Source organism: Nylanderia fulva, unplaced genomic scaffold, assembly GCF_048542155.1.
Source record: "Nylanderia fulva isolate GAGA-0341 unplaced genomic scaffold, ASM4854215v1 Scaffold950, whole genome shotgun sequence".
NCBI classification, from domain to species: Eukaryota; Metazoa; Arthropoda; class Insecta; order Hymenoptera; family Formicidae; genus Nylanderia; species Nylanderia fulva.
The window spans coordinates 4,946-31,440 of NW_028191080.1; the positions used below are offsets into that span (position 1 = coordinate 4,946).

The 26,495-nt window shown below is 37.4% G+C and overlaps 2 protein-coding genes and 1 long non-coding RNA gene across 3 annotated transcripts; 2 read left to right on the forward strand and 1 right to left on the reverse strand.

Moving 5' to 3' along the window:
* Nucleotides 1–494: 494 nt before the first annotated feature.
* LOC146719533 (GAS2-like protein pickled eggs) lies at nt 495–19,120 on the reverse strand (the record flags this gene model as incomplete). Its single annotated transcript, XM_085490059.1, has 2 exons — nt 18,937–19,120; nt 495–992 (listed from the first exon to the last, which is right to left on the reverse strand). Coding segments are annotated over exons 1-2 (669 nt in total), but the record flags the coding sequence as incomplete, so codon positions are not given.
* Nucleotides 2,619–4,349, forward strand: LOC146719534 (uncharacterized). Its single transcript, XR_014926489.1, has 4 exons — nt 2,619–3,094; nt 3,473–3,628; nt 3,756–4,090; nt 4,164–4,349. It is a non-coding gene; the product is annotated as an uncharacterized LOC146719534 (long non-coding RNA).
* Nucleotides 19,121–20,925: 1,805 nt separating the features above from the next.
* Nucleotides 20,926–26,229, forward strand: LOC146719535 (uncharacterized). Its single transcript, XM_085490060.1, has one exon. The coding sequence runs from the start codon at nt 20,926–20,928 to the stop codon at nt 26,227–26,229; it is 5,304 nt and encodes a 1,767-aa protein (XP_085346186.1).
* Nucleotides 26,230–26,495: the final 266 nt, after the last annotated feature.

Sequence of the window (26,495 nt, forward strand, 5' to 3'; positions counted from 1 at the left end):
TAATCTTTCGCGACATCGTCGTCGCCAAGTATTAATCTCGTGGTAATGAATAAAACTATCGACAGTTCATTAGATCGAGTATCACACATTCATTCTCTTATTCTCAATCGCGCGATATTTACGTCCCAACATGTGGGTTTGGGATCGCCATATAAATACGCCCGGATGTGCACCGAAGGGTGCGAGTTATTTTCAAAGCCGCGGCACGTTTACGATCGCTGTCAGCGATGATACGCGACGAAATAATGTGTGCCATCAGAGCGGCGGATCGCTTCTATCGTGAAAAGATTTCGAGAAGCGTCGCAAACACAGTGGATCATTCTTATACCGAGATGCTCCGAATTCAGATTAAATTATACAGAAATGTTGTTTCTCTCAATGACTGAATTTGTGCACGTCACGTGTCCAGCCATCATCATAGCGAAACGTAAAGGGCGGGAGTCATCTTAAGCAATCATATATATATATATAAGATGGTATACGTTTTCACTCACCAACTCGTGGAGGGTCTTGAGATCGTTCGTGACGATCTGCGGCTGCGGTCCGTATATGAGACACGGCTCTTCCTCGTACTCGTCGTCGGTCTCCTCGTTGTCGGCGCCGTTCGCCGCCTTGTTCTCGGCGGCGATCTCTCGATCGATCTGCCTCTCCATCTGGACCAGCAACGGCGCGAGCATGCCGAACTTGGCACCGCGACGCGCTACCTCCAGGAGGCACAATATCACGTGTCGCTCGTTCTTACGCATAATCAGGTCCTCGGTCTCGAAGAGCAGGCACTCGATGATACCGAGATTGTTGCGGCACCAGTCGATGAAGTTCGAGACGTTGTCGCGGGCGAAGAAAGTGCCGGCCTTGGCATTGGGCAGGTAGGGCACGTCGCTTACCTGGCTCATCGGCAGCGCCAAGGAGGTTATCGAGCGTGTCATCGGCATTTTGCGGGCCTGACGTCGCGCCACGTAGTCGCCCGCATATTTCCGCACGTTGTTCGCATGCTGGAAGCAGAAAAAGAAACCACCTCTGGTCAGCGCATATCATCTCATCCGGTAGGCAAGGAGGTAGAAGCAGCGTATAATTTGCCGCCGCCGCCGCTAAAGGGAAAGCAAATCGTAGTTTTGCCGGTTCCAGAGTAATCCGAGAGATGTGTAATTGTACAAAAAAAAAATTGTGTGCAATTTTTGTATTTAAGTGTCACGTAGAACGGATTTTCCAAACTTTATAATTTAATCACAACTATATTTTCGTTCAGTATCATAATATCATAATTTGTGGTGCCTTGTGAATTATTATTTAGAATAATAGTGATTTAAATACATAATATAGCTACGCGTACGTCAATGTTGCATGACGTTTATAACAAACGTCGATACTTTATATCCGACGCTTAGAGAGGATATATATATGTATGTATGTGTGTATTATATGCGATATTTCATTTCATACCATTCAACACTTTCCCACACGAGATCTCCTCTTACATCGCTGTGCACACATATACGTTATTCAGATGCGAGAGACTCGACGCGGCATCAAAATCCTGGATTTACCACGAGCAGAAATGGCAGATGGCATCTGATGACCGTCCTCCCTTCAGAAAAAGTTTTAATGCAATATCACTCTATTGATTTACATGAGTACGTCGCTCAAGAGAGATTCGAGATTCGAGATGCGAGACACCCTTGTATGTCAAAGATCAACGGGGAATATTTTAGCAGTTCAAAAGCGATGATGGACAATGGAGGGATTCAGTCCAGTTAAAAATGTAGTTCACAATGCGAATTAAATACGAGTCGCGTAATTTTTTTAATTTTCTACAAAAATTTGACAAATCGTAATTTGAAATAATATTATAAATTTTATTACGATTTTTCCATGTTTCATCCTTCTTCAATTAATTTTTGAAAGATATTTAAGATCTTATTAAAATAAGTTATTAGAATAAAAAATGATGTAGACCCCCTTCGTTTGCGGTTTCAATTTCCTTCGTCCAATTTGACTACGATCATCATTCATCAAGACACATATATCACTGACGGTGGTACTATTTCATCCCTTTCAATCCCTTTCTGTTTGTTCAACGCTCGTTTTTCGCCGAACATCTGCTCAAACGACTGCGCTAGCCTAACTGGATGCTCGTTTTAATGACAGTTCGTTGAACTTATATGCTGCTCAAACAGAGTTGACGCGAGATGACTCGTCAGGAGGATATTTGGGTTAACGTTGGAAAAAGAAGCTACTACGACCCGGAACAGTCGGCCCGTTAGAAAGTCGCCGATGTTTAAACAAAATCGTATTTTTTTCGTCTGAGCAAACAACGCGTCGTACGTGTAAACGTTTGCTCGCGCGTGCAACGCATCGAATTTCGATGTCACGTATAAGTCGGAGCATCTTGTTACCGATAACTCTTATTCTTTCACCACAGCGTCATTGTTGAAAAATTTATTTTAAAAAATAGGAATTAAAACAGCTTGACGAATCATCTTTATAAGACTTCATTTTAGCTAATATTTACACAAAGAGAATTTTCTCTTCGTATTTACCCTGAAAATCATGATAATCATGAGACAATATGGTATTGGGAGAATCTTATTAAAATGTATCTGATTAATCAAGAGACACGGTAGTGTCTCGCGACCAGTTAAGGGCGTAGCCGAGACACCGTGTATCTTAACGCGAGTCGGACATTTGAGTCTTTATAATATTTCGAATTCTCAATAACGGCTGAAGCAATCGAGTTTATACTAGACTTAATCGATAGATTGAGTTTGAATTATATAATAAAAGTGTCTTTATTTCTGCTCTACGTGATTTGTAAGCAGAGATATAAAAATGCAAAGTCGAAATATGAAAAATTTCTTTTAAGAAACGTCCCCGTCATCATTGTCATCATCGACCACGCAAACATAGTAGTATCGTGCTACACGTATTCACACGTATACAACACATGCGCACACATATATCACACGTACACAACACATAAATAGATGCATGTATTGGAAATGTCCATCTCGCACGTTTTACAACAGACGGCGATAGTTGCCCTCCGCTATATTGACAGCGTGCGGGGTTAGATATTTTCAATCAATCAACGTGCGGGGTTAGATATTTTCAATTTCAATTTTTACATTCAATTTTAATGTTATTATTTGCAAATTTATGGTCATAATATTTCAATAATATTTCAATTATATAAATGCCTATGTATGAGTATGCATATATTTTTAATAATAGTTGCCCTCCGCTATATTGACAGCGTGCGGGGTTAGATATTTTCAATTTCAATTTTTACATTCAATTTTAATGTTATTATTTGCAAATTTATTGTCATAATAATTTATGTGCAAGTTTACAGTCTGTGATACAAAATCAGATATTTTGCTATTATTTCAATAATATTTCAATTATATAAATGCCTATGTATGAGTATGCATATATTTTTAATAATTTTCTTAATTAGCTTCTATATTTTTTTCAGTTGTACATCAAGCAGGTAGCATTATCAGCTCACTTGTGAGCATGGGTTGGGCAATGGCTAGTTATCATCGCAGCATTCGATTAGCTTAACAAGATAAATCTAATATCAGTGCTATAGGAACTATTTTACAATTTTTCTGGCATTTTCTTATTGCAGGTACATATATATCCAATAATTAATATACAAAATTAAATATTATTCATCACACACTTTGTATCAAAATAATATATTTTTTAAAATTTATTTTAAATTTATTTAATCATTTTTATCATTGTGATTGTAGTGGCAAGGATCTTATTGCTCAGTGTCATTGCAAGCATCTGGCCTGTATATACCATAATATATTGTGTAATACATTGGCTAAGTATGACAATATAGATTTTGATAGATTCCCATGGAATATTGGAATTTTGTCGGACTTACAGTCATCCACCACATATGCAGCCTACAATTAAAGAACGCATTTATTCCATATGATTTGCTTCTGTTATTAGAATATTTAAAATAAAAATTTTATTAATAAATTTCGATGAAATAATTTATAAGAGGTTGAAGAAACTATAAAACAAATTCAGTCTCATAAAAGGGTAGTTGGAACAATAGTGGTGAATGCAGAAGGTATTACATGAGATCATTGACATGATTTACTTGTAGTTGTAAACAAAAATTTATAAAATTATATTTGTTTTAGGTATTCCTATAAAGTCAACATTAGATAATACGACAACAGTTCAATACGCAGGTTTGATAAGTCAATTGTCAGATAAAGCTCGTTCTGTCGTACGTGACTTGAATCCAACAAATGATTTAACTTTCTTGCGCATACGTAGCAAAAAACATAAAATTATGATGGCACCAGATAAAGAATTCATATTAATAGTAGTACAAAATCCAGTTGATTGATATTTAAAAGAAACAAAAATATATTTCAAAGTTAAGATTTATTTTTTTGGTTGTTAATTTAATCTGTATGCTACATTGGATGTTAATATCTATTCAATTAAATAAAGAAAAATAAAAGAATAAAGCTTAAAAATTATACAAAATGCAGTATTTAATTACTAATTTAACAAATTATGAACTTTTAGAGTTTTTAAATAGTGCTTTCTTCTTTGGTAACAATATTATATTTTTAAGTTTGATAATTATGAAAATATGTATATATAGTAATTCATGGCATGTTTATTTTTGTATTTAATACAATTATAAATGTACATTTCTCATCAATAAAATATCACAGTATCTTTTTTATAATTTAATTTTAATATTGAGATTGTTTTTATTCAGTGGAAAAAAAAATGTGTAGTTGGTCCCTATTAATTATACATACATATAAGAGTGTCGCACAAATAATTCTATGCAGTCTTTTTAAGATAATATAAAAATACTTATAAATATAATCAATTAAAATACATATAATCAAAATTGTATGTATTAAAATTCAATAGCATATAAAAAAGATTTTTTAAAATTATATATATATAATAAAAATCCAACATTTTATATATATATATATATATATATAAATATATATTTATTTATTGTATATCATAAATATATATTTATTTATTTATATTTACCTATCTTTTTTTTATATATATGGTAGAAATACAATGTATGAGTTATTTTATTTTGCAAAATTTTTGAAAGTTAAACTATTAATTACAATGAAATTATTTCATATAATACCGAGATTCTTTTCATAATAAAGATTAAGAGAGAGTTAGATTTTATCATAAGATTTATAAAAGTCATAAGATAAGGTTAATTGCATATTGTATAGTTTATCTCTCATTTTTTAAAGTAAATAAATATCAAAGTTACATTGCTTGAACTGGTGCGTTTGAAGTATGTTGTCTTTTTGAGGGATGCAAGACAATATAGTACAAAAGCATTGCTGTAATTCCCAAGAAAAAGGAAATGATACAAATAATAAAGATTATATTAAAGTACTAAGCCTCTTTAACTGCAGGAGGACAAGCATATTGCCATAATAAATTTGCTGCAATATTTTCAAAAAAGCAGATAACATAGAAAGATAGATGTTTTCAAAATGTTTTGCTATCTACAGCATTGAGATATATAAAAATGTGCACTATGCCAATAACGGAAGCAAATAATATGGAATAAATGCGTTCTTTAATTGTAGGCTGCATATGTGGTGGATGACTGCAAGTCCGACAAAATTCCAATATTCCATGGGAATCTATCAAAATCCATATTGTCATACTTAGCCAATGTATTACACAATATATTATGGTATATACAGGCCAGATGCTTGCAATGACACTGAGCAATAAAATCCTTGCCACTACAATCACAATGATAAAAATGATTAAATAAATTTAAAATAAATTTTTAAAAATATATTATTTTGATACAAATTGTGTGATGAATAATATTTAATTTTGTATATTAATTATTGGATATATATGTACATAAAATAAGAAAATGCCAGAAAAATTGAATTTGCTTATTTATTTAAAGATGCTTATCATATACAAAAATGAATGATATAATCTCTAAAAACTCACCTTTAAAAAAAGGTAAAAAAAGGCGACCAGTTAAGGGCACGCCATTAACAAAAATTATCCATTGCAAACCCATGTACAATAGAATTGTATGAAAAATTATCGATTATAAACCCATGTACAATCGTAACAAAAGTAATAAAATAAAAAAAAAATTGCGCCAAGTAAAAGTAGAAACTTGTACCAGTGGAAAATTAAAGTTGCAGACATATATAGAGTCGTATAATGAATCAATAAAAATTTAAATTTGCAAATGTAGAATTGTACCATAAAAAAACTTATCTTTTAAAAAAAAAGATAAACAAGATGCCAAGTCCATGCGCCATGTGAAAAAGTGTTAAACAAAAAAGTATTTTTAAGTAAAAAAATCTATCAATTGACAAAAATTTATGTTCTAAAATTAATATCTCTACAAAAAGTAATGTCCAATTATTGCGCGAATAAATAAACATTTTTATAAAAAATTAAAATTTAAAAACTTATGCAAATTTAAAATTAATATAAAATAAAAAGAAATAAAAAAATTTTAGTTAAAAAAACTGGGCGCGCTGCAATGAGTTTAAAAGTAACAATTTAATTTTAATATCATTAGAATATTATTTAGCAGCGCGCCCAGTTTTTTTAACTAAAATTTTTTTATTTCTTTTTATTTTATATTAATTTTAAATTTGCATAAGTTTTTAAATTTTAATTTTTTATAAAAATGTTTATTTATTCGCGCAATAATTGGACATTACTTTTTGTAGAGATATTAATTTTAGAACATAAATTTTTGTCAATTGATAGATTTTTTTACTTAAAAATACTTTTTTGTTTAACACTTTTTCACATGGCGCATGGACTTGGCATCTTGTTTATCTTTTTTTTTAAAAGATAAGTTTTTTTATGGTACAATTCTACATTTGCAAATTTAAATTTTTATTGATTCATTATACGACTCTATATATGTCTGCAACTTTAATTTTCCACTGGTACAAGTTTCTACTTTTACTTGGCGCAATTTTTTTTTTATTTTATTACTTTTGTTACGATTGTACATGGGTTTATAATCGATAATTTTTCATACAATTCTATTGTACATGGGTTTGCAATAGATAATTTTTGTTAATGGCGTGCCCTTAACTGGTCGCCTTTTTTTACCTTTTTTTAAAGGTGAGTTTTTAGAGATTTATTTACTACAATAAAAAATATTAATATCTGCACAAAGATATATAAAATATGTTTGATTAATTTTACTATGTACATACATATTAATATTTTTATTGTGGTAAATATTAATCAGAAAAACTCTTCCAATATCATATTGTCCCACGATTACCATAAATTTTCAGGGTAAGTTCTAAGAGAAAATTCTCCCCGTGTACAGAAATGTTTACGGCAATTTTGCATTTTATATTTTCCCTGACACTAAAATTTTTATTTCTTTATTTCCCGAGAAGTAATGATTAAAAGTAATTCGGAATCAGTCGAATGGGAAAGACCCCAAAGATTCGTGGGTATAATGGCCGGCTGCATCAGAGTTTGCTCTTCAGCTGTATAATAGCCGATTAATTGCGTCATAAAACTCTCGGGTTGTGGCATTGAGCGGCGGCTATTTCTAATCTTTACGCATCCTTAATGCATGCTCGAAATCGAGCCCTCTACGAGAGGCTCTCTTCAATATAGCAGGACGAACGACTCTCTTTAGGGCCCTCGACAAAATATATGTGTATCTCGTCTGCACGTGGACGCCATAAGGCCGCGGAGCAGTAAACGCGCGCGCTTCCCTCGCAGACTCGTAAAAATCATATCTAACGGCATCCGGGTATCTCGTCTGCCCGTTTTGATACCTCCCCAAGGAATAATGCGAGAGATTAGACGAGTTTGCCAACAGGCAGTCGCGACTAAACTCGAGCGACAACGATAATGACGGCTCAAGTTGGAGCGCTTTGTCGAGAACCCTTAAAACTGATGGAGAGAATTCTCCTTTCATCGAGAGATAAATTGAGATGATAAGGAAATCGGTGCGAATTCCCGGGAACAGAAATAATATCAGTGCAAGTCAGTTTTTCTCTCAATATTATTATGATCGAAAAACGAGACATTATTACTTGTTTAATGGCTAGTAAAAAAAAATAAAATAAAAAAATGGTCAGTAAAAAAATTGAGTTATATCCTATATTTTTTTTTAATATAATTCTATTCGGTTTCTTGTATCGGACCATTGAAAAGATTTTCATCAGTGATCCTCTTATTATCACGCTATTTTCTGCTAATTACACGGAGAGAATGTTCTCTTAGAATTTACCCTGAAAATCTCGTGGTACAATATGATAGTCAAAGAATTTGATGAGTTTTCTGATGATCACAATAAAAAATATTAATATCTATCAAAATAAAATATGTTCAATTAATTTTATTATAAACATATTAATATTTTTTATTTAAAAATATTAATCAGAGAAACTCTTATAAAATTCTTCCAATATCATATTGTCCCACGATTACCATGATTTTCGGGGTAAATTCTAAGAGAAAATTCTGTGTACACATACATACATATACAGGGTTTGTCCGGAAAGTAATGCGTCGCATTTTTTTAAAAAAGAATTTATTGATCGCATAGGTAAAACAACTTAAAATTGTTCGAAGTATGACCCTTCTGCGTCAATACATTTTTGCCAACGCGATTTCCATGCGTCATAAGATTTCTGGAACTCCTTGACTGGGATGCTGTTCAGGGAGGCCGTCGAAGTAGCTTGTACGTTGTCAACCGACTCGAGCTGTTGTCCTTTGAGCTCCCTTTTCAGCCGAGGAAATAAAAAAAAGTCCGCCGGGGCCAAGTCGGGACTGTAGGGCGGCTGCGGCACCGTTGGATTATCTGCACAGAGTTGCTTGAGTTCTTCACAAACTTCCACTCGGTGTTGCTTTTGCGCATCGGTCAACACTCTGGGCACAAGTTTTGCGCAAATCTTCCGCATGGCCAAGTCTTCCGATACAATCTCGTGAACAATCGTTTTCGGCAAGTTCAATAATTCCGACATTAAGCGAACATTCATTCGACGGTCTGAATTCAATAATTGGCGCACACGAGTCACATTGTCGTCCGTTCGCGATGTTGACGGGCGTCCTGCGCGGGCCTCGTCGGCGACCTCCTTCCGACCTTCTCTAAACATCTTGTGCCATCTGTTTGACTGCGATTTGGAAAGGCAATCGTCCCCGAAAACTTTCTTGAGCATTTCAAAAGTTTCCAGCGGCGTCTTGTCCAGCTTCACGCAAAACTTTATCGCATAGCGTTGCTCTATCGTTCTCTCCATCACAAGTTCGACGCGACCACTAAGCAGAGGTTCACAGAATAAGCCGTCCTAACCCTCCAAGCGCATGGAAACAATTGAGCGACCTACCGTTGGAAAGCTAAGGGTACCCCCCTTCCTCCCCAACCGGTCCCATCGCTCTGCGATGTATAGTCGCGTCACAAAAAAATGCGACGCATTACTTTCCGGACAAACCCTGTATATATATTTTTTTTTATTAAATTGGAGTAATATCAGGCTATTAGTTTTCCGATGATGCGTTGAGCATCACTGCGTGTGAGAGGAAGAGTCGAGCTTATAAAAGACGAAAGCGGCGCATATGGTAATACGGTTGGCAGATGAAGGCAGGATGTCACATTACGTGACCTCCCCCTCGTCATCATCGTTGTTCACCACTACGAACGAATGTGCTTAATGAAAATGGTCGTTGCACATTCTACGTTTATAAATTGGAGCGTTTGCGAGACGTTTCATTGGGAGGCTCGAGGGAGAAAAACGCGTACGAATTAAGCGTAATGCTGTGCACGGTATGAAAGAAAATCAATGAGACGTAATCAACGAGATCGCGAGTAACCATTACTCATGACCGTGTAACTTAATTTAGTTTCTGGGGCCGGGTTTACATGACAAACCATTGCGGAAATTTATGGCTATTTACGACGCTGGCCGCTGAAGCAATAAACACGCGTTATATTGAAAGCACGCTAACACACAAGGCAAGATTTAATCTAATTAAGATTATAAAGTTTGTCCATTTAAATAAATGGCGTCGTGTGATTATTGATAAAATCAATTAAGATTTTATAAATTCATCTTCCTCTCTAACATCGTATGTCATCGAATATCCACGGTTGGATGTTAAGGTACCATTTCATGTGCAGCATGTTGCTATTGGTGAAGTTCAATTAAACGAACAGCAAAGGCAGCAAAGCAGAAGAACACGCAACTATAGTTAATTCTAATTATTGTTATTATATTAGTTAAATAATGGATTTTTTAAGAATAAAGTAGATTATTATGAGAATATAAAAGCAAAAATCGTAATTTTAACCTTGAAATAATAAGAGAACAAAGAAATATGCTCTAATAAATTTGAATCACGTGACTGATTTGCTGCTGCGCATGAAAAGACACCTTTATCTTGCTGCCAAAGAGGATTACGCGATGTAATTTACGTTCCCGCACACATCCGGGCAAGGTTAATTATTATACTTTCTAATGTCATTCTTACAGCTGTGGGAGAAATTCTTTGGCACGGCAGAAGCGCGAAGAGATTGGCTGCTAGAATTGTTCGCGATCCTGTCGTTCTTGTCTCCGCTAGAGGTTAATAAACCTCGACCGCGCGCGTTTGTGCTTCTAACAGTAAGACCTCGACCGACACAAAAGTCGCCGTGAATCACGGCGTGTTCTACACGCGCGTTCTACGATATACCTTCCAAAGCGTCGCACGCGCGAACGTAAGTATGTAAAATCGTGCGAACGTGCTTGCGCCGTCTTTATGCAGTCGCAGTCGACGACACGTCACAAAGCACGTGTCATCGTTAAGTCGCGCAAAGGTAATGAATTGACGTTAAACGTTCCGCGTAATGAATACAATTTTCTGCAAAACTAGTCTCAATAAAAAATATGAAGAAACATATTTCGCACACTGGAAAAAAAATTTTGTTGGATTAACAAAAATTCTGTTCGAAAATGGACGAAACGGAATTACTAGTTGAATCTACCAGAATTCCTTTTAATGCAACAAGAATCTACCAGAATTCCTTTTAATGTAACAAGCATCTTGTTTGTACAACAAATCAATTTGTTGGTGCAAACAAGATATTTGTTGTATTAAAAGGAATTCTGGTAGATTCAACCAATTTTTGTTAATCCAACAAAATTTTTTTTTCAGTGCAAGAAATATGTTTAATACAAATAAAATAAAAGAAAATAAAAATAAAAATAATCTATATTAAATGATTTATGATTGTAAAAGTTAGTATAACGATAACGCGATCCAATAAAGTAACGGTATTCGTGAATAGTAGATTTATCACGAAAAGCCTATCGGTATTCATTACAAGAAAAGGAATATCCTCTTCCTAATTGTCCTGAATTGCTTAATAGACACTTAATGTTGATTAACCGATGATCGATAGCGCGAGGGAGAATATCTACAACTATTATCTCGATGAGTTATTATCTTGTTATCATCATCCACGTCGTAATTTGTCTAACAGCTGTTCCGAAGATCGTAAATAGAAGTCGATCTCATTTAAACATGATTATTTTGTATCTTATTTTGCTCTATGAATAATTATGTCATATTCCAATTATCTCGCGTGATATTTTATATGGGATTTCGAATGAAACGTTTATTATATATAATTACAGTGCCGTTTATATAGAATATATATCACAGATTATTTTATCCATCTATTTTATCGGAATGTGTGATTTGCGGCTTTCGAAAATGCTACGTTTCGCCGCCCGTGAGGCAATCTATACAAAAAGGTACAATGAACCTTTTGAGTCGCGGCCAATGGACGTCGACATTGGCATTAAAATGCGTCGTGACTATATAAAGGCGATGCCCGAAGTAAAGGTAAGGTCCTAGACCGCCCGTCGCGTCTTGAGGTCGTCGGCGCGGCGTCGCGTCCGCTTGATTTTTCTCCATCTATTTCCGTCCAGTGTTTTTACAACGCACATCCCTTGGAACTTTCGGAAGCACTGGCGTGCAGGGATATATATTTAGATAGACGAGAATGAAAAGGGCCACCCCCGATTCCGAGAAATTATGAAAAAAAGCATCCGGTTGCTGCACTCGATTCCCCGAGAGACAAAAGGAACCAAGTCGGCTTGCAATTCCCATTTCTTGCGCCCGAATGCATTCTATCCGCACGTAATATTTCCGGCAAAGTTGGAAGATTTTTTATATTTCAAAGATGGTCCCGTTTAAGAAATATGAAAAACCCTTGTTTTAATTAACCCTCGGAATTAGCAGCGGTACAGTTCTCTTCATTTTTTTTCATAATTTACAATCATCTATCGATTTCTCTTAAAACGTCCTACGATTTTTCAATATTTATTCCATATGTTTTTTCTATTTTATATTATTATTCATTATATAGATTATGTATATTTTTATTTTTTTATACCAGTACTTACACGAATAATAATTTTGAGATCAAGGTATGTTCTCGATTGTAAGCGAACGTAGACTCGTGTGAATGGTTCTTCGTGCCACCATCGTTTCCGACAGCACGCAAGCTAGATAAAGGAATAGGAACTCTCAATAGAAATGCTAAGAGAAGACGGCAGGAAACGCTCTTGACCTCGCATACGTTACGTATTTCCTTGGTGTAAAATACGCAGGAAAAAACATACGTCGACGACGCATTTTATTTTTACAATTGACCTTCCAAAAAGGATAATCAGCTTGCAAGGACACACCTGTGGCTATTTACACATATGCTTACCTTATATAACTCGTATAGACATTCACCTTTAAAGTGCTATACAATTATATAAAAAAAGAGTCTAATTTAATTCACATTAAGAGAGATTAAAGTTTGATATTTCTCTATTTTTCGTTCTATTTCTCCCGCGCGATTAATAATTTAATTAAATATGATCGCGTACTTTCTCTTAAAAAATTCGAATATTCGACTAAATCATACAGAAAAATAATTGAATTGGATGTTGACCAGTCGTTATAATGAAAATGATCAGAATTTAATTAATAGAAACGAAATAAACAGAAATCCGAATTCCGTCCTTTTACGCTTCTCTACATTTCGACGTCATAGAACGGTACCAGTCATCATGCCATTTACGATAATTCAACGGCGGCATCGAGTTTCATCAGCTTTCCACTCGATTTCAATTAACTGCAAGAAATTTCAAGACTGCCGACCTTGATTCCGCTTCCTTCTAATTGCTTCCATATTTACGTTACGATTATTTGCGCATTTGTGTTTTCTCCCGCATTTTTAGTGAATATCTCGAGAAACCTGATTTCAATTTTATTTATTAAAATAACGTAAAACATAAACATGTTCCTAAATCAATTATTGCGTATATATTATGCTTTTTACACTTGTAAAATTTCTTATTTGATTAATTTTTTAGCAAAGTTTTTTTTTATTTTTATAAAATTTTGATTTATTTGTACAAGTGCAATTTAATTGTTAAACTTATATATTAAAATCCTTCAATACATCATCGAGACTTAAATGATTCAAATGATCCGTCATAAGATACGAAATTTATCTTCATCTAGCAGGAAGGATTAAATCGATCATATGTACGTGATCGATTGTACATATGACACAAAATTGCCGATCGGATTTGCATTTATCATACAACATGACCGATAACGCCAACTCACTCGAAGGAAATTGCCGATCCCGTTTGCGCTTAACAGCGCTTTAAGGTAACTGATAGATTCGCCGATAAACTCGGTTAACGAGCGACTCGTCGCCGAGAGGTAACTCGCGTCAGAAAAGTCGACGGACAATCGTGTTGTCGGGAAAGCCGGGCTCGCAGCTCTCCCATTAATTGGCTCATTAATGCGGCCAGCTTCCTCAGATCCCCGGGATCGACCTCGATCGCGCGCGATCTCGATTTAACGCGTTTGACCGCCGCGCCGATCCAGTTTTAACAAGTAAAAACCCGCATTTAAATCGATTCAAATCGTACTATTGTTTTTCACCAAATAATCACAAAATTATACAATTAGGATACATTGAAGAAAAATTTGTTAACTTGACTAAATTACTATTTTGTTAATTGAAAATATATTAGTATTTAAATCAAATATAGATATATTGTTATAGATTTCATATGTTATATTTAATTTAAATATTTTTATATGTTCGTTTAACAAAATAATATTTAGTTGATAGGTTTAATCAAGTTAAAAAACTTTGTTTTCAGTGTACAAACAGAAAAACAATTATACATTAAAGTCAGTATAATATTTTGCGCGACAAGCTTTCAATATACACTTTTCACGTAAAATGGACAATTCGCACGTTCGAACTTTTTAGTTTTATTTGGTATCTGTATAAAATATGTACGAAAAAAAAAAACATTTTTATTTATACGAAAAAAAGTTTTATTATCCTAAATTATGGACAGTCCTAATGACTACTATCCACTTTTTTACGATACGGTATTGCTGTCCAAATGAGTCTTAAACTGTCTCTCTTAAATAGGCTTTAAGGTCTGTAAGGGGCAACATAAATTCTAATTCCGAATGAGAGAGGAGAAAAAACAGAGATAGCGACAATTGCGGTTAATTAATAGCGCGCTCCGCGAATTCGCCTGGAATTCCGCGACGTAATCTGGAATCCGCGATATAAGACAGAGAGAACACACGATCTTCTATTCATGTAAATATATCTATGGGATTACCATCGAAATGACGTCGATCGGCGCGAAGCGGCATCGACTCGGCGTCCTTGCGAGGAGAAAATCGCGAGGTCCTTTCTCGAGGGAACGCATTTGCGCCGCAAATAACATGTACTTTTCAAAAATAGCACGGACAATTATACGTATTAGTGTTTAACAATATCAAATCTCAAAATTAGCTCTCGCATAAAATAAATGAAGGCTTAAAGGATTTTAGATTTTAAATAAACATCAAACGCGATGATTGAGTTGTTTTTACTGGATGACTGGAACATAATTGAAGAGTTAATAGTTTTGGATCGATATTACACACACGGTGGCACCATACCCGAAGATAGTGCCGACTTCTATATAAGGCCTACCATCGAGGCGCCTGGTATTTGTCATTTCCGACAGGAAAGGCCGCGTGCTGTCGCTCTCGGCTTCTTTCGGAATATCGCGATCGTGATTAATATGGAGTGCCTGTCGACCTTTAACCACATGACAAGTGCTATTCTCCAATTTGTTTTAAAAAATGCCTTTCGCGAAGCTGCTTTAATATCGATCCTTCCTTTCCACGTCATTTACAGTTTAATCAATTTAATAGATTTATTTTTGATTAAGTGCGGTAGACATATTTTATTTGATTGCAAAATTGAATTATTATTACTACGAATTAATTACTGCTACAAAAATAAGTGAATATAAATAACTGATGATAAATGCACATTTTTGACTAAAAATTTTGACAATTCTCGTGGGAACTAAATACTCAAATTTTAATAATTTCTAAGTCCGAAAGAAAAGCGAATTTTTAGCGTCTATAAATTAATATTCGCGAAGAATAATATTAGATGTAAAAATTATTATTAAAAGATTATTCAAAGAAAATGCATAGAAAACTTGAAATAGGCTTAAATATTTCTCGATTCCATCGCTGCATTTCATTTACGTTAGGCTAAGATGCATATGGCATGCAGACGCCTTCCTCATCGTATATAAGTAGAGTACGAAAAAAACACAGCCTGTAAAAATGTCGCAAACGATAGAAAAGAGAAAGAAATGCAGAAAAGTGCTCCCAGAAGTGGCAGTATCGAGAGCACTGTGGTTCCTTATCGTTTCTTGTCGCGTACCTTATTATGCTCGCCGCTTGGCCACTCGTCACGGCTCGTAAAGTCGATATATGCAAAAGCACTGCTACTTCGCCCTCCCTCTGTTTCTGCTTACTGATACAACCCAATCTACCCCCTGCCACAGGTAAGAAATTCCAGCACCTCACTTCGAGATCTGCCGTAATCCTTAAACCGGATCCAGACTGAAGTACTCGTATACTACACTTTGCTTTAAAATTCGAATCTAATGCTGAATGTGGAGGCTCGTATACGTATATCACCCTCTTCTCGATCTAACTTATTTACAATGTTTCAATCAGACTTAAAGTGCACAGTACATCAATATTTAATACAATCTATTTTTTATTTAATCTCTGCTCTTTTTGTTTTTTTTTAATTTCTCTCGTACTTAATTCAAATTAAGGAAAATTTTTAAATTCTGCATTCATTGTAAAAATGCATCTATAACAATCTTATATTTTTTCAGCGACAATAAACCTATCACAAGATTTAAAGCTATTAATTAATTCGAAAAGAGTACCTTAAATATATTTTATTAATTTTATCGAATGCGAATAGATGATATGACTACACAGAGAGAATTTTCTCTTAGAATTTACTCTGAAAGTCATGGTAATCGTGGGACAATAAAAAAATATTAATATGTACATAGTATAAATTGTATTATGTACATATTAATATCTTTTATTGTTTCACGATTACCATGACTTTCAGGGTAAATTCTAAGAGAAAATTCTCTCCGTGCCTCCTTATTTCGCGGAATATATTTAATGTAAAAGATACGATTTTTCGCTTTTAAAATTTGTCGCGTGACAAATAAATCTAATTGCCGATCGCGCGTAATCAGTAGTATTGATACGTTTATAAGGGTTCGTGCAGCGACATGATACCGTCTTACCACGGTCTGAATCCGGCTTTAAGGCGCATATACTCGGTGACTTTCTCCGAGTTGGCGCATACGGGAACGCACGCACGAGCTGCCGCGGTTTTATCGTCCTCTCCTGCCTACTCTAAATATCTCTTTGGCTACTCCGGTATGAATTTATAACGATGACGTGCCGCTAATAACGAGCGCAGTCCGGCATTTATACGAGCGTCGCGCCGTGCCGATCGGACACTTCATCGCGAATCCGGTGGGCATTATGAGCGCGCGCGACGAGGCCCGATGGCGATGAATGGAGCTCGTTTCGATGCCCGACTCGAGCAACCGAGCGGTGGATCGTCGTCGTAGATCAGTGAAAGTCGGGCTTGATCCGGACAGTTCCACGATCGGCCCTGGATCGCGATCGATCGCGCAGTATCGTTCCGGGAAAGATATTACATCCGGCGTCACGCGTAGGAAAAAATACATAATAAATTACCATTTTTAAATCCACAATATCTGGATATTATGGAAGATCGTTATTGTGTTATTGAACGATATATTTTAATTAACGAATCAATAATAATATATTCCACCGATTTTCACGAATCCTTTTGCCTTCTTGTTTCTTCGCAGTAATAAGATTCGCAGTAATGATATTCATAATCGCGCTGTTCTATCGCCATATATGCCGCGGTACTTATCTCGGTTGCTCGTAGGTATAGTTGCCTATAAAGTACGCGAACCTTACGCTTGTTATTTCCACGCAACTGTGGCCTGGCATGAAAGCGTCACGATTGTCGACCGCATTAATCGAGTAATTAAAGCATTATTCATTGTGTCTCGCATTTTTTTAAACGCCCTAATTTACCGTGCTCTTAATGATTTGTTAAAATTGCTTTAATAATGTCCGAGTTAATAAGCTGACACACGTGTATATGTATGCATACGTCGACATTCGATTGGTCACGTTACGAATGACTACTCTATTCGTCGCTGCAGTCGAGTGGGTCGTGTGGGAGATACAAATTGTATGCAAGTTCTTTTTTTTTCGTTTCAACATCGTGTCCATAAGAGCCAGCAATTTTAACATACAAGTTTTATGCAGTCGCTTGTCGATAAAAAAAAAAATAAAAAACAAATATGCACGCTGTCACAAACATATAATTTCAATTTCGCAAATCATCTGCATTAGTCATACATGCAGAAACAATATTAAATACGTCGAAAAAGAAAAAAAATGTATAATGTTTTGCGAGTTAAACATATGAGATTCACTATCAAATTATCATCAAAAAATACTGATAATAAATTTATTTAAAAATAATTTAACGTTTAACTTTTTTAATAATTAATTGAAAATTGATATTAAATTTCTTATAAGAGATCGCAAAATTAAACATAAAAAAGTTATTATAAATTTATGTGATTCGAATTTTTTCACAGACGCATTTAAGAGAATAATTGGCGATGCGGCATATTTTACTAAAAATGTAGAATGAAAGGGCTCTTTAACACACTACTCTTCACTCTTCCCACTCTGCATTAAGCTCAATCGTAATTCACGCCACGCAGGACGAAGAGCTTCCGCTCTTTGCCACGCAGGACGTCACACACATCCTTTTTCCTCTTCTTTACAATGCACACGTGCAACTTGGATGCGTTTTTAGCACGTGTCGCGTGCACGTTTGTGAATGGGGAAAAAATTTCAACAGGAAATCGAAAGCACTTGTCTAGCATCATCGGAACTATATTTTCACATTTTTTACTTGCATATTTCGTTCCTGTACTATTAACGTTAATAATGTGTTCCTTATTTGAGTTTTAAAATGTAATATTTTTTTAATATAAAATATAAGAATTTAATATATGTATATAAAAATATTTGATAATAGAAAAAAAACTTGCAACTTATATATTAATTTTGAAAATAACGACTTGCCGTTAAATGTTCGAAAAAAAAAATAATCTGTGCATATTCTAAAAGAGTTACACTACTGTTGCGCGCGTGTGATCATACTTTCACGATACCGTGCATAGACGGGGATGTTTACGGAGCGGCGAGAAAATAAACGCGGAAAGAGCCGGAGAACGTGACAATCGTGTTCTAGGATTGAGGCCAATGGGTATCTCGATCGCGGGGGAATTTTTCGACGATGATAGTCGCGCGATAAGGATCGCCTCGTTATGACTGTACGAGCGCTTAGCCGCACGGATAATCGTGCTTCCGCGATAGTTATAGCTCAGGCAAATCATTCGTGACACTTACTTTGCATAGAGCGACGCCAGTGTCCAGCCTGTCCATAAAATTGTCGAGATTGATCCTAAGTTCCGGATACAGGGCGTTCAGCCATTCAGCCAGGTCCTCCTTCATCGCTATCAGGTATTCCTCCGAGGACTTGAACGGCCTGTACGACCTGCCTTCCAGTAGCACCGACATGATTTTAACGGTATGAAAGCTGAAAGCAGAAAGATAGTGCATCCTATTTAAAATTTCATATAACTTATATATTAAATATTTATGTATTAAAAAAATTAGTTCTTGCTTTATCTTTACTGTTGGCTCTCTTCGCTGAGTTCACTTTTATTTCTAAATGTTGATTTAAATCAATAAAATTTTGAACATTTTTTCAAATTCTATATTATTAATTTTATTTTGTCTACTCTTTTAAATTTAATTTTAATTTAATATTACATAATAAATAAATAAATTATTTCTCATTATGTTAACACACTGTTTCGCTGTTAATTACACAAGTATATTTAAATTTTCTGTAAATTTATTGTTCAGAAGTAAGTTGACCCCAGGTCAAGAACTTTATTATTTGTTCAAAGAGAATGAAGAAGTAGGTCGATAATTTGAAATTCTATAATTTTTGAGTTAATCCGGCACGGGGCAGCACGCACTGAACCTACACGCCGCGCTTCAAGCGTTCGATTATCGAATCGATCGGGGATGAACTGCCTCGTCATCGAACCTGGGCATTCGCTCCTGGCACGGCTTTGCGATTAGTCACATGTGGGTTTTCCGTCGCGATTCTAATTGTTCGTAGTTCGTTTGATTAATAAAAAAAATAATCAGATTGATATTCTGCTGTGATTCAGTGATAAGTGAGATGTGAAATACGTTCACTTTGACATTCGCTAATTAACGGTAGCAACAAGGTGCGCCGTTATATACGCGACATAAAATTTGCGCTCAAAACATTGTTAACGAAGCGGAATTCAGTGATTTGGGACCAGAATTCACGCAATGGTGAAATATCAAGGTGCCGAAGTCCGATTGTTTCCACGAACGTAATAATTGTATACATGAGGCTCGCGCGTGTTCGCTTGGCACGCGTAGATCACGTGAGTTGGAGCGCGCAGATCACGTGATCAGTCATCTGGGACTGATACCTGATGTCGTGATTGTGTTTGCGTTCCTTTTTTTCATCCCTTCGAGCCCGTGGTGCTCAACGCACTGTAACATTTATGTGATCAGTGATTCTCCATGTTAATTGAAACATTTCGGTTCGCGATTTAATATCGCATTCGCCGCAATCGGCAACGTGTACGAAATCTTAATGTGAGATTTCGAACGATTCGATACACGAGTTTCGAGCGTGTTCATCGTAACTAGCAATTGTTATGCAACAAATAGTTTTTCGGTGGTGTCCATGCAACACATGCTAGATACCATATAGTGAGACATTTCGGACTGCTTAACAACCACGTCATACGTGTTTTCGCGGTGACTATTTTATTCGTTAATAGATAAAGATTTTATGTAAAGGTTTCAAATTAATTTGCGTTTATGTACATTGTGACTCTCGGACAAATTTAGTTAATAAATGGATTGTTTTTGTGTAATTTGTGCATATAATTCCGTATTCTGGTTCTCGATTCGGCACGTGGCTTAAATCGTTACCCATCCTGCGCACCAATCGGAGCGCGTCCACCCTCCTTAAGATACAGTCCACTTTGAATCTTCCTGTGCAATCTATACGCGAGACCGATATCGACGATCGGATTTACAACCCGATTGTCAGGATCCGTAGCTTCGTGCGTGAGCGTTCAACGTCAGCAATCGAGCGTACGCGCAAACATTTTTTGGTCCTTCGAGCCGGATGGGAGAGTAATGACGAATCGAGAACACTGAATTAAGGACACCAGTGATATTTAAGTGCAGCGTGATTCGAGATACAGTCAGTCAAGTAATCGCGTTTAAGTAGACAATCGTGTTAGTGACATATTCATAAACAACTATAGTGTCAAAATGGAAGACGCTCTTGCAAATCAGCAAACTATCTTCCACTCAATTGCTCGAGCTCTCGACAATTTCAAAAAGATTGGTCGTTCTAATTTGACGGCCGCAAGGGTTCGCTCACGGATTGCGACTTTACAAGCTCAATGGACTCAAGGTGTGCACAATCACACCATTCTGCTTCAACTTGTTCCAGAGGATGATCAAGGGTCAATTAATTATTTCAAGAAGAATCAATTCGACCTTCACGAAGATCTCTATCAATCAGCCCTGGATCATATGAACGAATGTCTAGAAGACCTGGTTCCTGTCGTAAGTCGAGATACATCCCTCGAAACTTCTTTTGCGCAAATGGACGCATCGTCATTCTCGTTAAAGCATCTCCCTCCTATTAAATTACCGCCTTTTTCTGGAAAAAACGAGGATTGGGAGACCTTTCGCGACCGTTTTCAGTCGTTGATTATAGATAACAAAGAATTGTCAAATTTCACTCGTATGCATTTTTTGATCTCTAGTTTGACAGGTCCGGCCCGCGATGCGATATCAGGAATCAAAGTAACCGCCGAAAATTTTAAGGTCGCGTGGAAAGCGTTAACCACGCGTTTCGAGAACAAACGACGGTTGATCGAAGTACATGTGTCGACCTTATATCATCTTCCAAAGATGACTCGCGAATCAGCGTCAGAACTTCACGAGTTGCGAGATAAAACGGAACAAGCGTTAGCGACATTGAAACGTCTTGATCGTACAGCAGAGGATATTGTAAGCGATATATTAGTATACTTCATTTCACAAAAGTTTGATTCTGCTACGCGTCGAGCGTGGAAATTGAAGAGTAGCGATAACGAAAATCCTCCAACGTACAAAGACTTGATACGTTTCATATCTTCGCGCGCTATAGCGCTTGAGGAACTCCATCCTCACGAACACGATAAAACGAAGTCACATTCGAGAGTGACAAGCGCCACCGCAACTGCGTCAGTTAATTTGTCATGTCCAATTTGTAAACAATCTCACTTTCTCTCTAAATGTCAACAATTTCTTTCAATGAGCACGGATCAACGACGCGAATTGATAAAGAAACTTAAGCGATGTTTCAATTGCTTAAGCGATAAGCACGTAGCACTTAATTGTCAGAGTAAATTCACGTGTCGCAAATGTAGCAAGCGGCATCACACAATGATCCACGTTGACTCGGGCTCATTGCAACAAACAACGAGCATTCCTGCGTCATCGAGTTCGCAGAATGTTACTAATATATCAAATGTCACAGCGCTTTCAGCGGTCACGTTAACTACATCACCGACTCCTGTGGTGTTGTCTACGGCAACGGTGAAAATACATTCGCTTTCTGGACGTTCCTTAACTGTCAGAGCCTTACTTGACGGTGGTTCAGAACTCACATTTCTTACGGAACGCGTAGCGCAAATTTTACGCTTACCTCGTATGCAAACATTTACTTCAACTTCGGGGATTAGCTGTGCAGATACCGGTACATGCCGATCTGCCGCGTTAATTAATATTTCGCCTCGCGATAAACCTGAGCCAACCTTCACCACGGTAGCTTACATCATGAGAGCATTGACGAAGTATGCTCCCAGACACGCTTCGTCATTACGTGACTGGAAACACATCTCCAACTTGACCTTAGCGGATGACGATCCGACTGGATCATCTCCTATTGACCTCATTATTGGAGCTGATTTGTATAGCAAGGTTATTGTCAATATACGCAATGGACCCATAGGTCAACCAGACGCTATACAATCGCATTTCGGGTGGATTCTATCTGGACCTACGTCAATCCCTAATCATGTCATACAAAACACCCATGTAGTCGGCTCTACTTTGGTTTCATCGCATGTCGGAGCCCAACCTCAAGGCTCACCATTACCCAGTTCACAACAAAGGTATCATGCAGTTGCTCACTGCTGCTCCTTGGAACGGCAATTATGTAAGTTTTGGGAGGTTGAAGAAACTCCTCAACATGTTCATGTGTCCATAGAAGATAAACAATGCGAGGATCACTTTCAACGCACGCATACTAGAACAGCAGATGGCAGATATGTCGTGCGACTCCCTTTTAAAGAGGGCCCGCCTATTAAAATAGGCGACTCTCGCAGCATAGCTGAACGCCGACTTTCGTCGCTAATTCGTAAATTTGCTCGTCAACCCACACTGGCACAAGAATATTTGGACTTCATGCGCGAATATGAGCAATTAAATCATATGAAGCAAGTCGCTCCTTTGCATTCAAATAATGTTCAAGCGACCTATATACCTCATCATCCAGTCATCAAGGAGACAAGTTCGACAACCCGTTTAAGAGTCGTGTTCGACGCCTCCTGCCTCACATCCAATGGAACGTCTCTCAACTTTCACATGTACACCGGCCCAAAATTGCAGTCCGATCTACAAGCAGTTATATTGCGCTGGAGGAAATATAAATATGTATATTCTGCGGACATCGCTAAAATGTATCGCCAAATATTAATCAATCCTAGAGATAGAGACTACCAACGGATACTGTGGGTCGACCACAACTCAACTATACAGGAATATCAACTCCTTACCGTTACTTACGGCACTGCGTCAGCACCGTTTCTTGCTCTTCGAGTAATCCAACAATTGAACTGTGACGAGGGAGATTCATTTCCGTTAGCCTCTCCCATCCTAAGAGAAAACATCTACGTCGATGATGTATTATTTGGTGCAGACGATATCACACTGTTAAAGCAAGCTCGCACTCAACTTTGTAATTTGCTGAACCGTGGTGGTTTCGATCTCCGGAAATGGGCCAGTAACCACTCAGAATTGCTTTCAGATATTCAGCCTGACAATCATGGATTGGCTTACGCAAAAAATTTGGAGACTGATGACAGTCTAAAAATCCTCGGTATTGTCTGGAACCCGAAACATGACTGCTTTCAGTTTCAAATTACATTATCTGAAACTGTTCCTAACACCAAACGAGCAATTCTATCAACAATAGCAAGATTATTCGACCCGCTCGGGTGGGTCACACCTGCGATTTTAAAGGCGAAAACTCTCATGCAGCAATTATGGCGACACCGTATCGGATGGGACGACATTATTCCGGACGAAATCTTATCATCCTGGAAGTCTATCTACGAGTCATTACCCTATCTACGAAAAATTCAACTGAGTCGCTGGACAGGTTTTGAGTCCGGAACGGCAACTGTGGAATTACACGGGTTCGCGGACGCATCCACAATCGCTTACGCAGCAGTGGTGTTTTTACGCGTGACATCCTCCTCTGGGAAAATTACGGTCTCGCTCATTGCTGGGCGATCTAAAGTCGCGTCTCTTAAACCAATGACGGTTCCTCGCCTCGAACTTTCTGCTGCCGTTCTGCTAGTTCGCTTGATTGACTTTATCAAGCAGTCACTTCATTTAAGCGACATTGCGATTTATTGTTGGACAGACTCCACTGTAGTTCTCGCATGGCTCAAGAAGCACCCCTCAAATTGGAAAACTTTCGTAGCTCATAGAGTAGCCGAAATTCAGACACGATTACCAACCGGTAGTTGGCATCACGTAAACACCAGTGAAAACCCCGCAGACTGTGCTTCGCGCGGATTACTCGGCCGAGATTTGATATCCATCAACCTATGGTGGCATGGGCCGTCATGGTTGCATCTTCATTCTGATGAGTGGCCTCATCAAATTCTATCAGAGCACCACGAAACTCAGTTGGAACTGAAGGCATGTGAAGCTCATCAAAACAGTACTCGTGAAGACTGGAGTCTTGCTGCACGGTATTCATGGTGGCCAAAATTGATACGCGTCACTGCATATATATACCGATTCATAAACAAATGTCAACGGAAGCACGCGGCAGATCACAAAGATCACGTTCGGTCCCACGCCATTACAGCATTTGAGTACATGCAGTCTCGTAACTTTTGGTTGCATATGATTCAAGCAGAGGTGTTCAAGCAAGAACTTTACTTACTCAAGTCAAACAAGAGGTTATCAAGAAACAGCGCTCTGATATCATTAAATCCATTCCTAGACGCAAATGGTCTACTCCGCGTTGGCGGAAGATTGGAGCATTCTCATCTACCATTTCAATCCAAACATCCAGTTCTACTAGCTGATCATCCAATTACTACAATGCTCATTCGCTACACGCACATAGCCTCGCTGCACGCCGGTCTTCAGTCTACCCTGTCTAAAATTCGCCAAGAATTTTGGATTATAAAATCTAGGCCTTTAGTTAAATCAGTTATCTACAGGTGCGTTCGATGCACGCGAGAAAGAGCTCAGGTAGCCAATCAGTTAATGGGTCAACTCCCATCAACTCGAGTCTCAACGCCAACGAGGGCGTTTTTGCACAGCGGCATCGATTATGCCGGTCCAGTGCTCATTCGAGCCTCTGCTGGTCGAGGAATCACCTCACGAAAGGCTTACATAGCCGTTTTCATATGTTTGGCAACTCGAGCCATTCATCTCGAGTTGGTCAGCGATTATTCAACGCCAGCATTTTTGAACGCATTTCAACGATTTTGCGCCAGACGAGGCTTGCCAGCAGTTATGTATTCGGATAACGGTACAACATTCACAGGAGCCGATAAAGAGCTATCCCGCGCGTATCGGGATGCTCAACGCAATACGGATTTTCTCAATTTAATCGCAACAGATAGGATCACTTGGAGTTTCATCCCGCCTCATGCTCCTCATTTTGGAGGACTATGGGAGGCAGGAGTGAAGAGTGTCAAACACCACCTTCGTCGAATTGTAAGCTCACACGCATTGACATTTGAGGAGTTCACGACAGTGTTGTGCAAAATTGAGGCTATCCTCAACTCAAGGCCGCTTTCTCCACTCAATGATACTCCAGACGACTACGAGTTCCTGACCCCAGGTCACCTTTTGATTGGGACTGCCATTACTACGAATCCGGAACCTTCCGTTCTACAATTGAACGAAAACAGATTGTCGCGATGGCAATTACTCAGACAGATTACGGAGCGTTTTTGGAAGCAGTGGCAGTCAGATTATGTCAATACTCTTCAACAAAGATCAAAGTGGCGTCGAGAAACGCCTCCGATTCAGGTTGGCTCAATGGTTTTGATTCAAAACCCCCTTCTCCCACCGTGTAAATGGGAATTAGGGCGAGTTATTCATTGTCATCCGGGCTCTGACGGGTTAACTCGAGTCGTCTCAGTTAAAACAGCGACGTCCGAATACAAGCGACCAGTAACTAAATTGTGCCTACTACCTATCGATATTAACTTAATCGATCAACTGTCGGAACGTAAGACAGGTACTGCGGAAAACCCAACTCCATAATGCGCATGCAACGTCTCAATCGTTCGCATAATTAGGACAAGTCAAGTCCTTCGTAGTTAGTTAAGGCGGGCGGCGCTCAATATCCTTGACTACTCAAGACCACTCGCGTCGCGTTAATGTAAGTTTAGTAAGAATCTATGTCTTAATATTGTTATTCAATCATGTAAGCAACCAAATGCCTGTTATTGTTCAATATGTAATCACTGAATCTCACTCGAAAAATCATTAAGCGATTAACGTTTTATTTTTTTCTTTTTTTTTCTTTA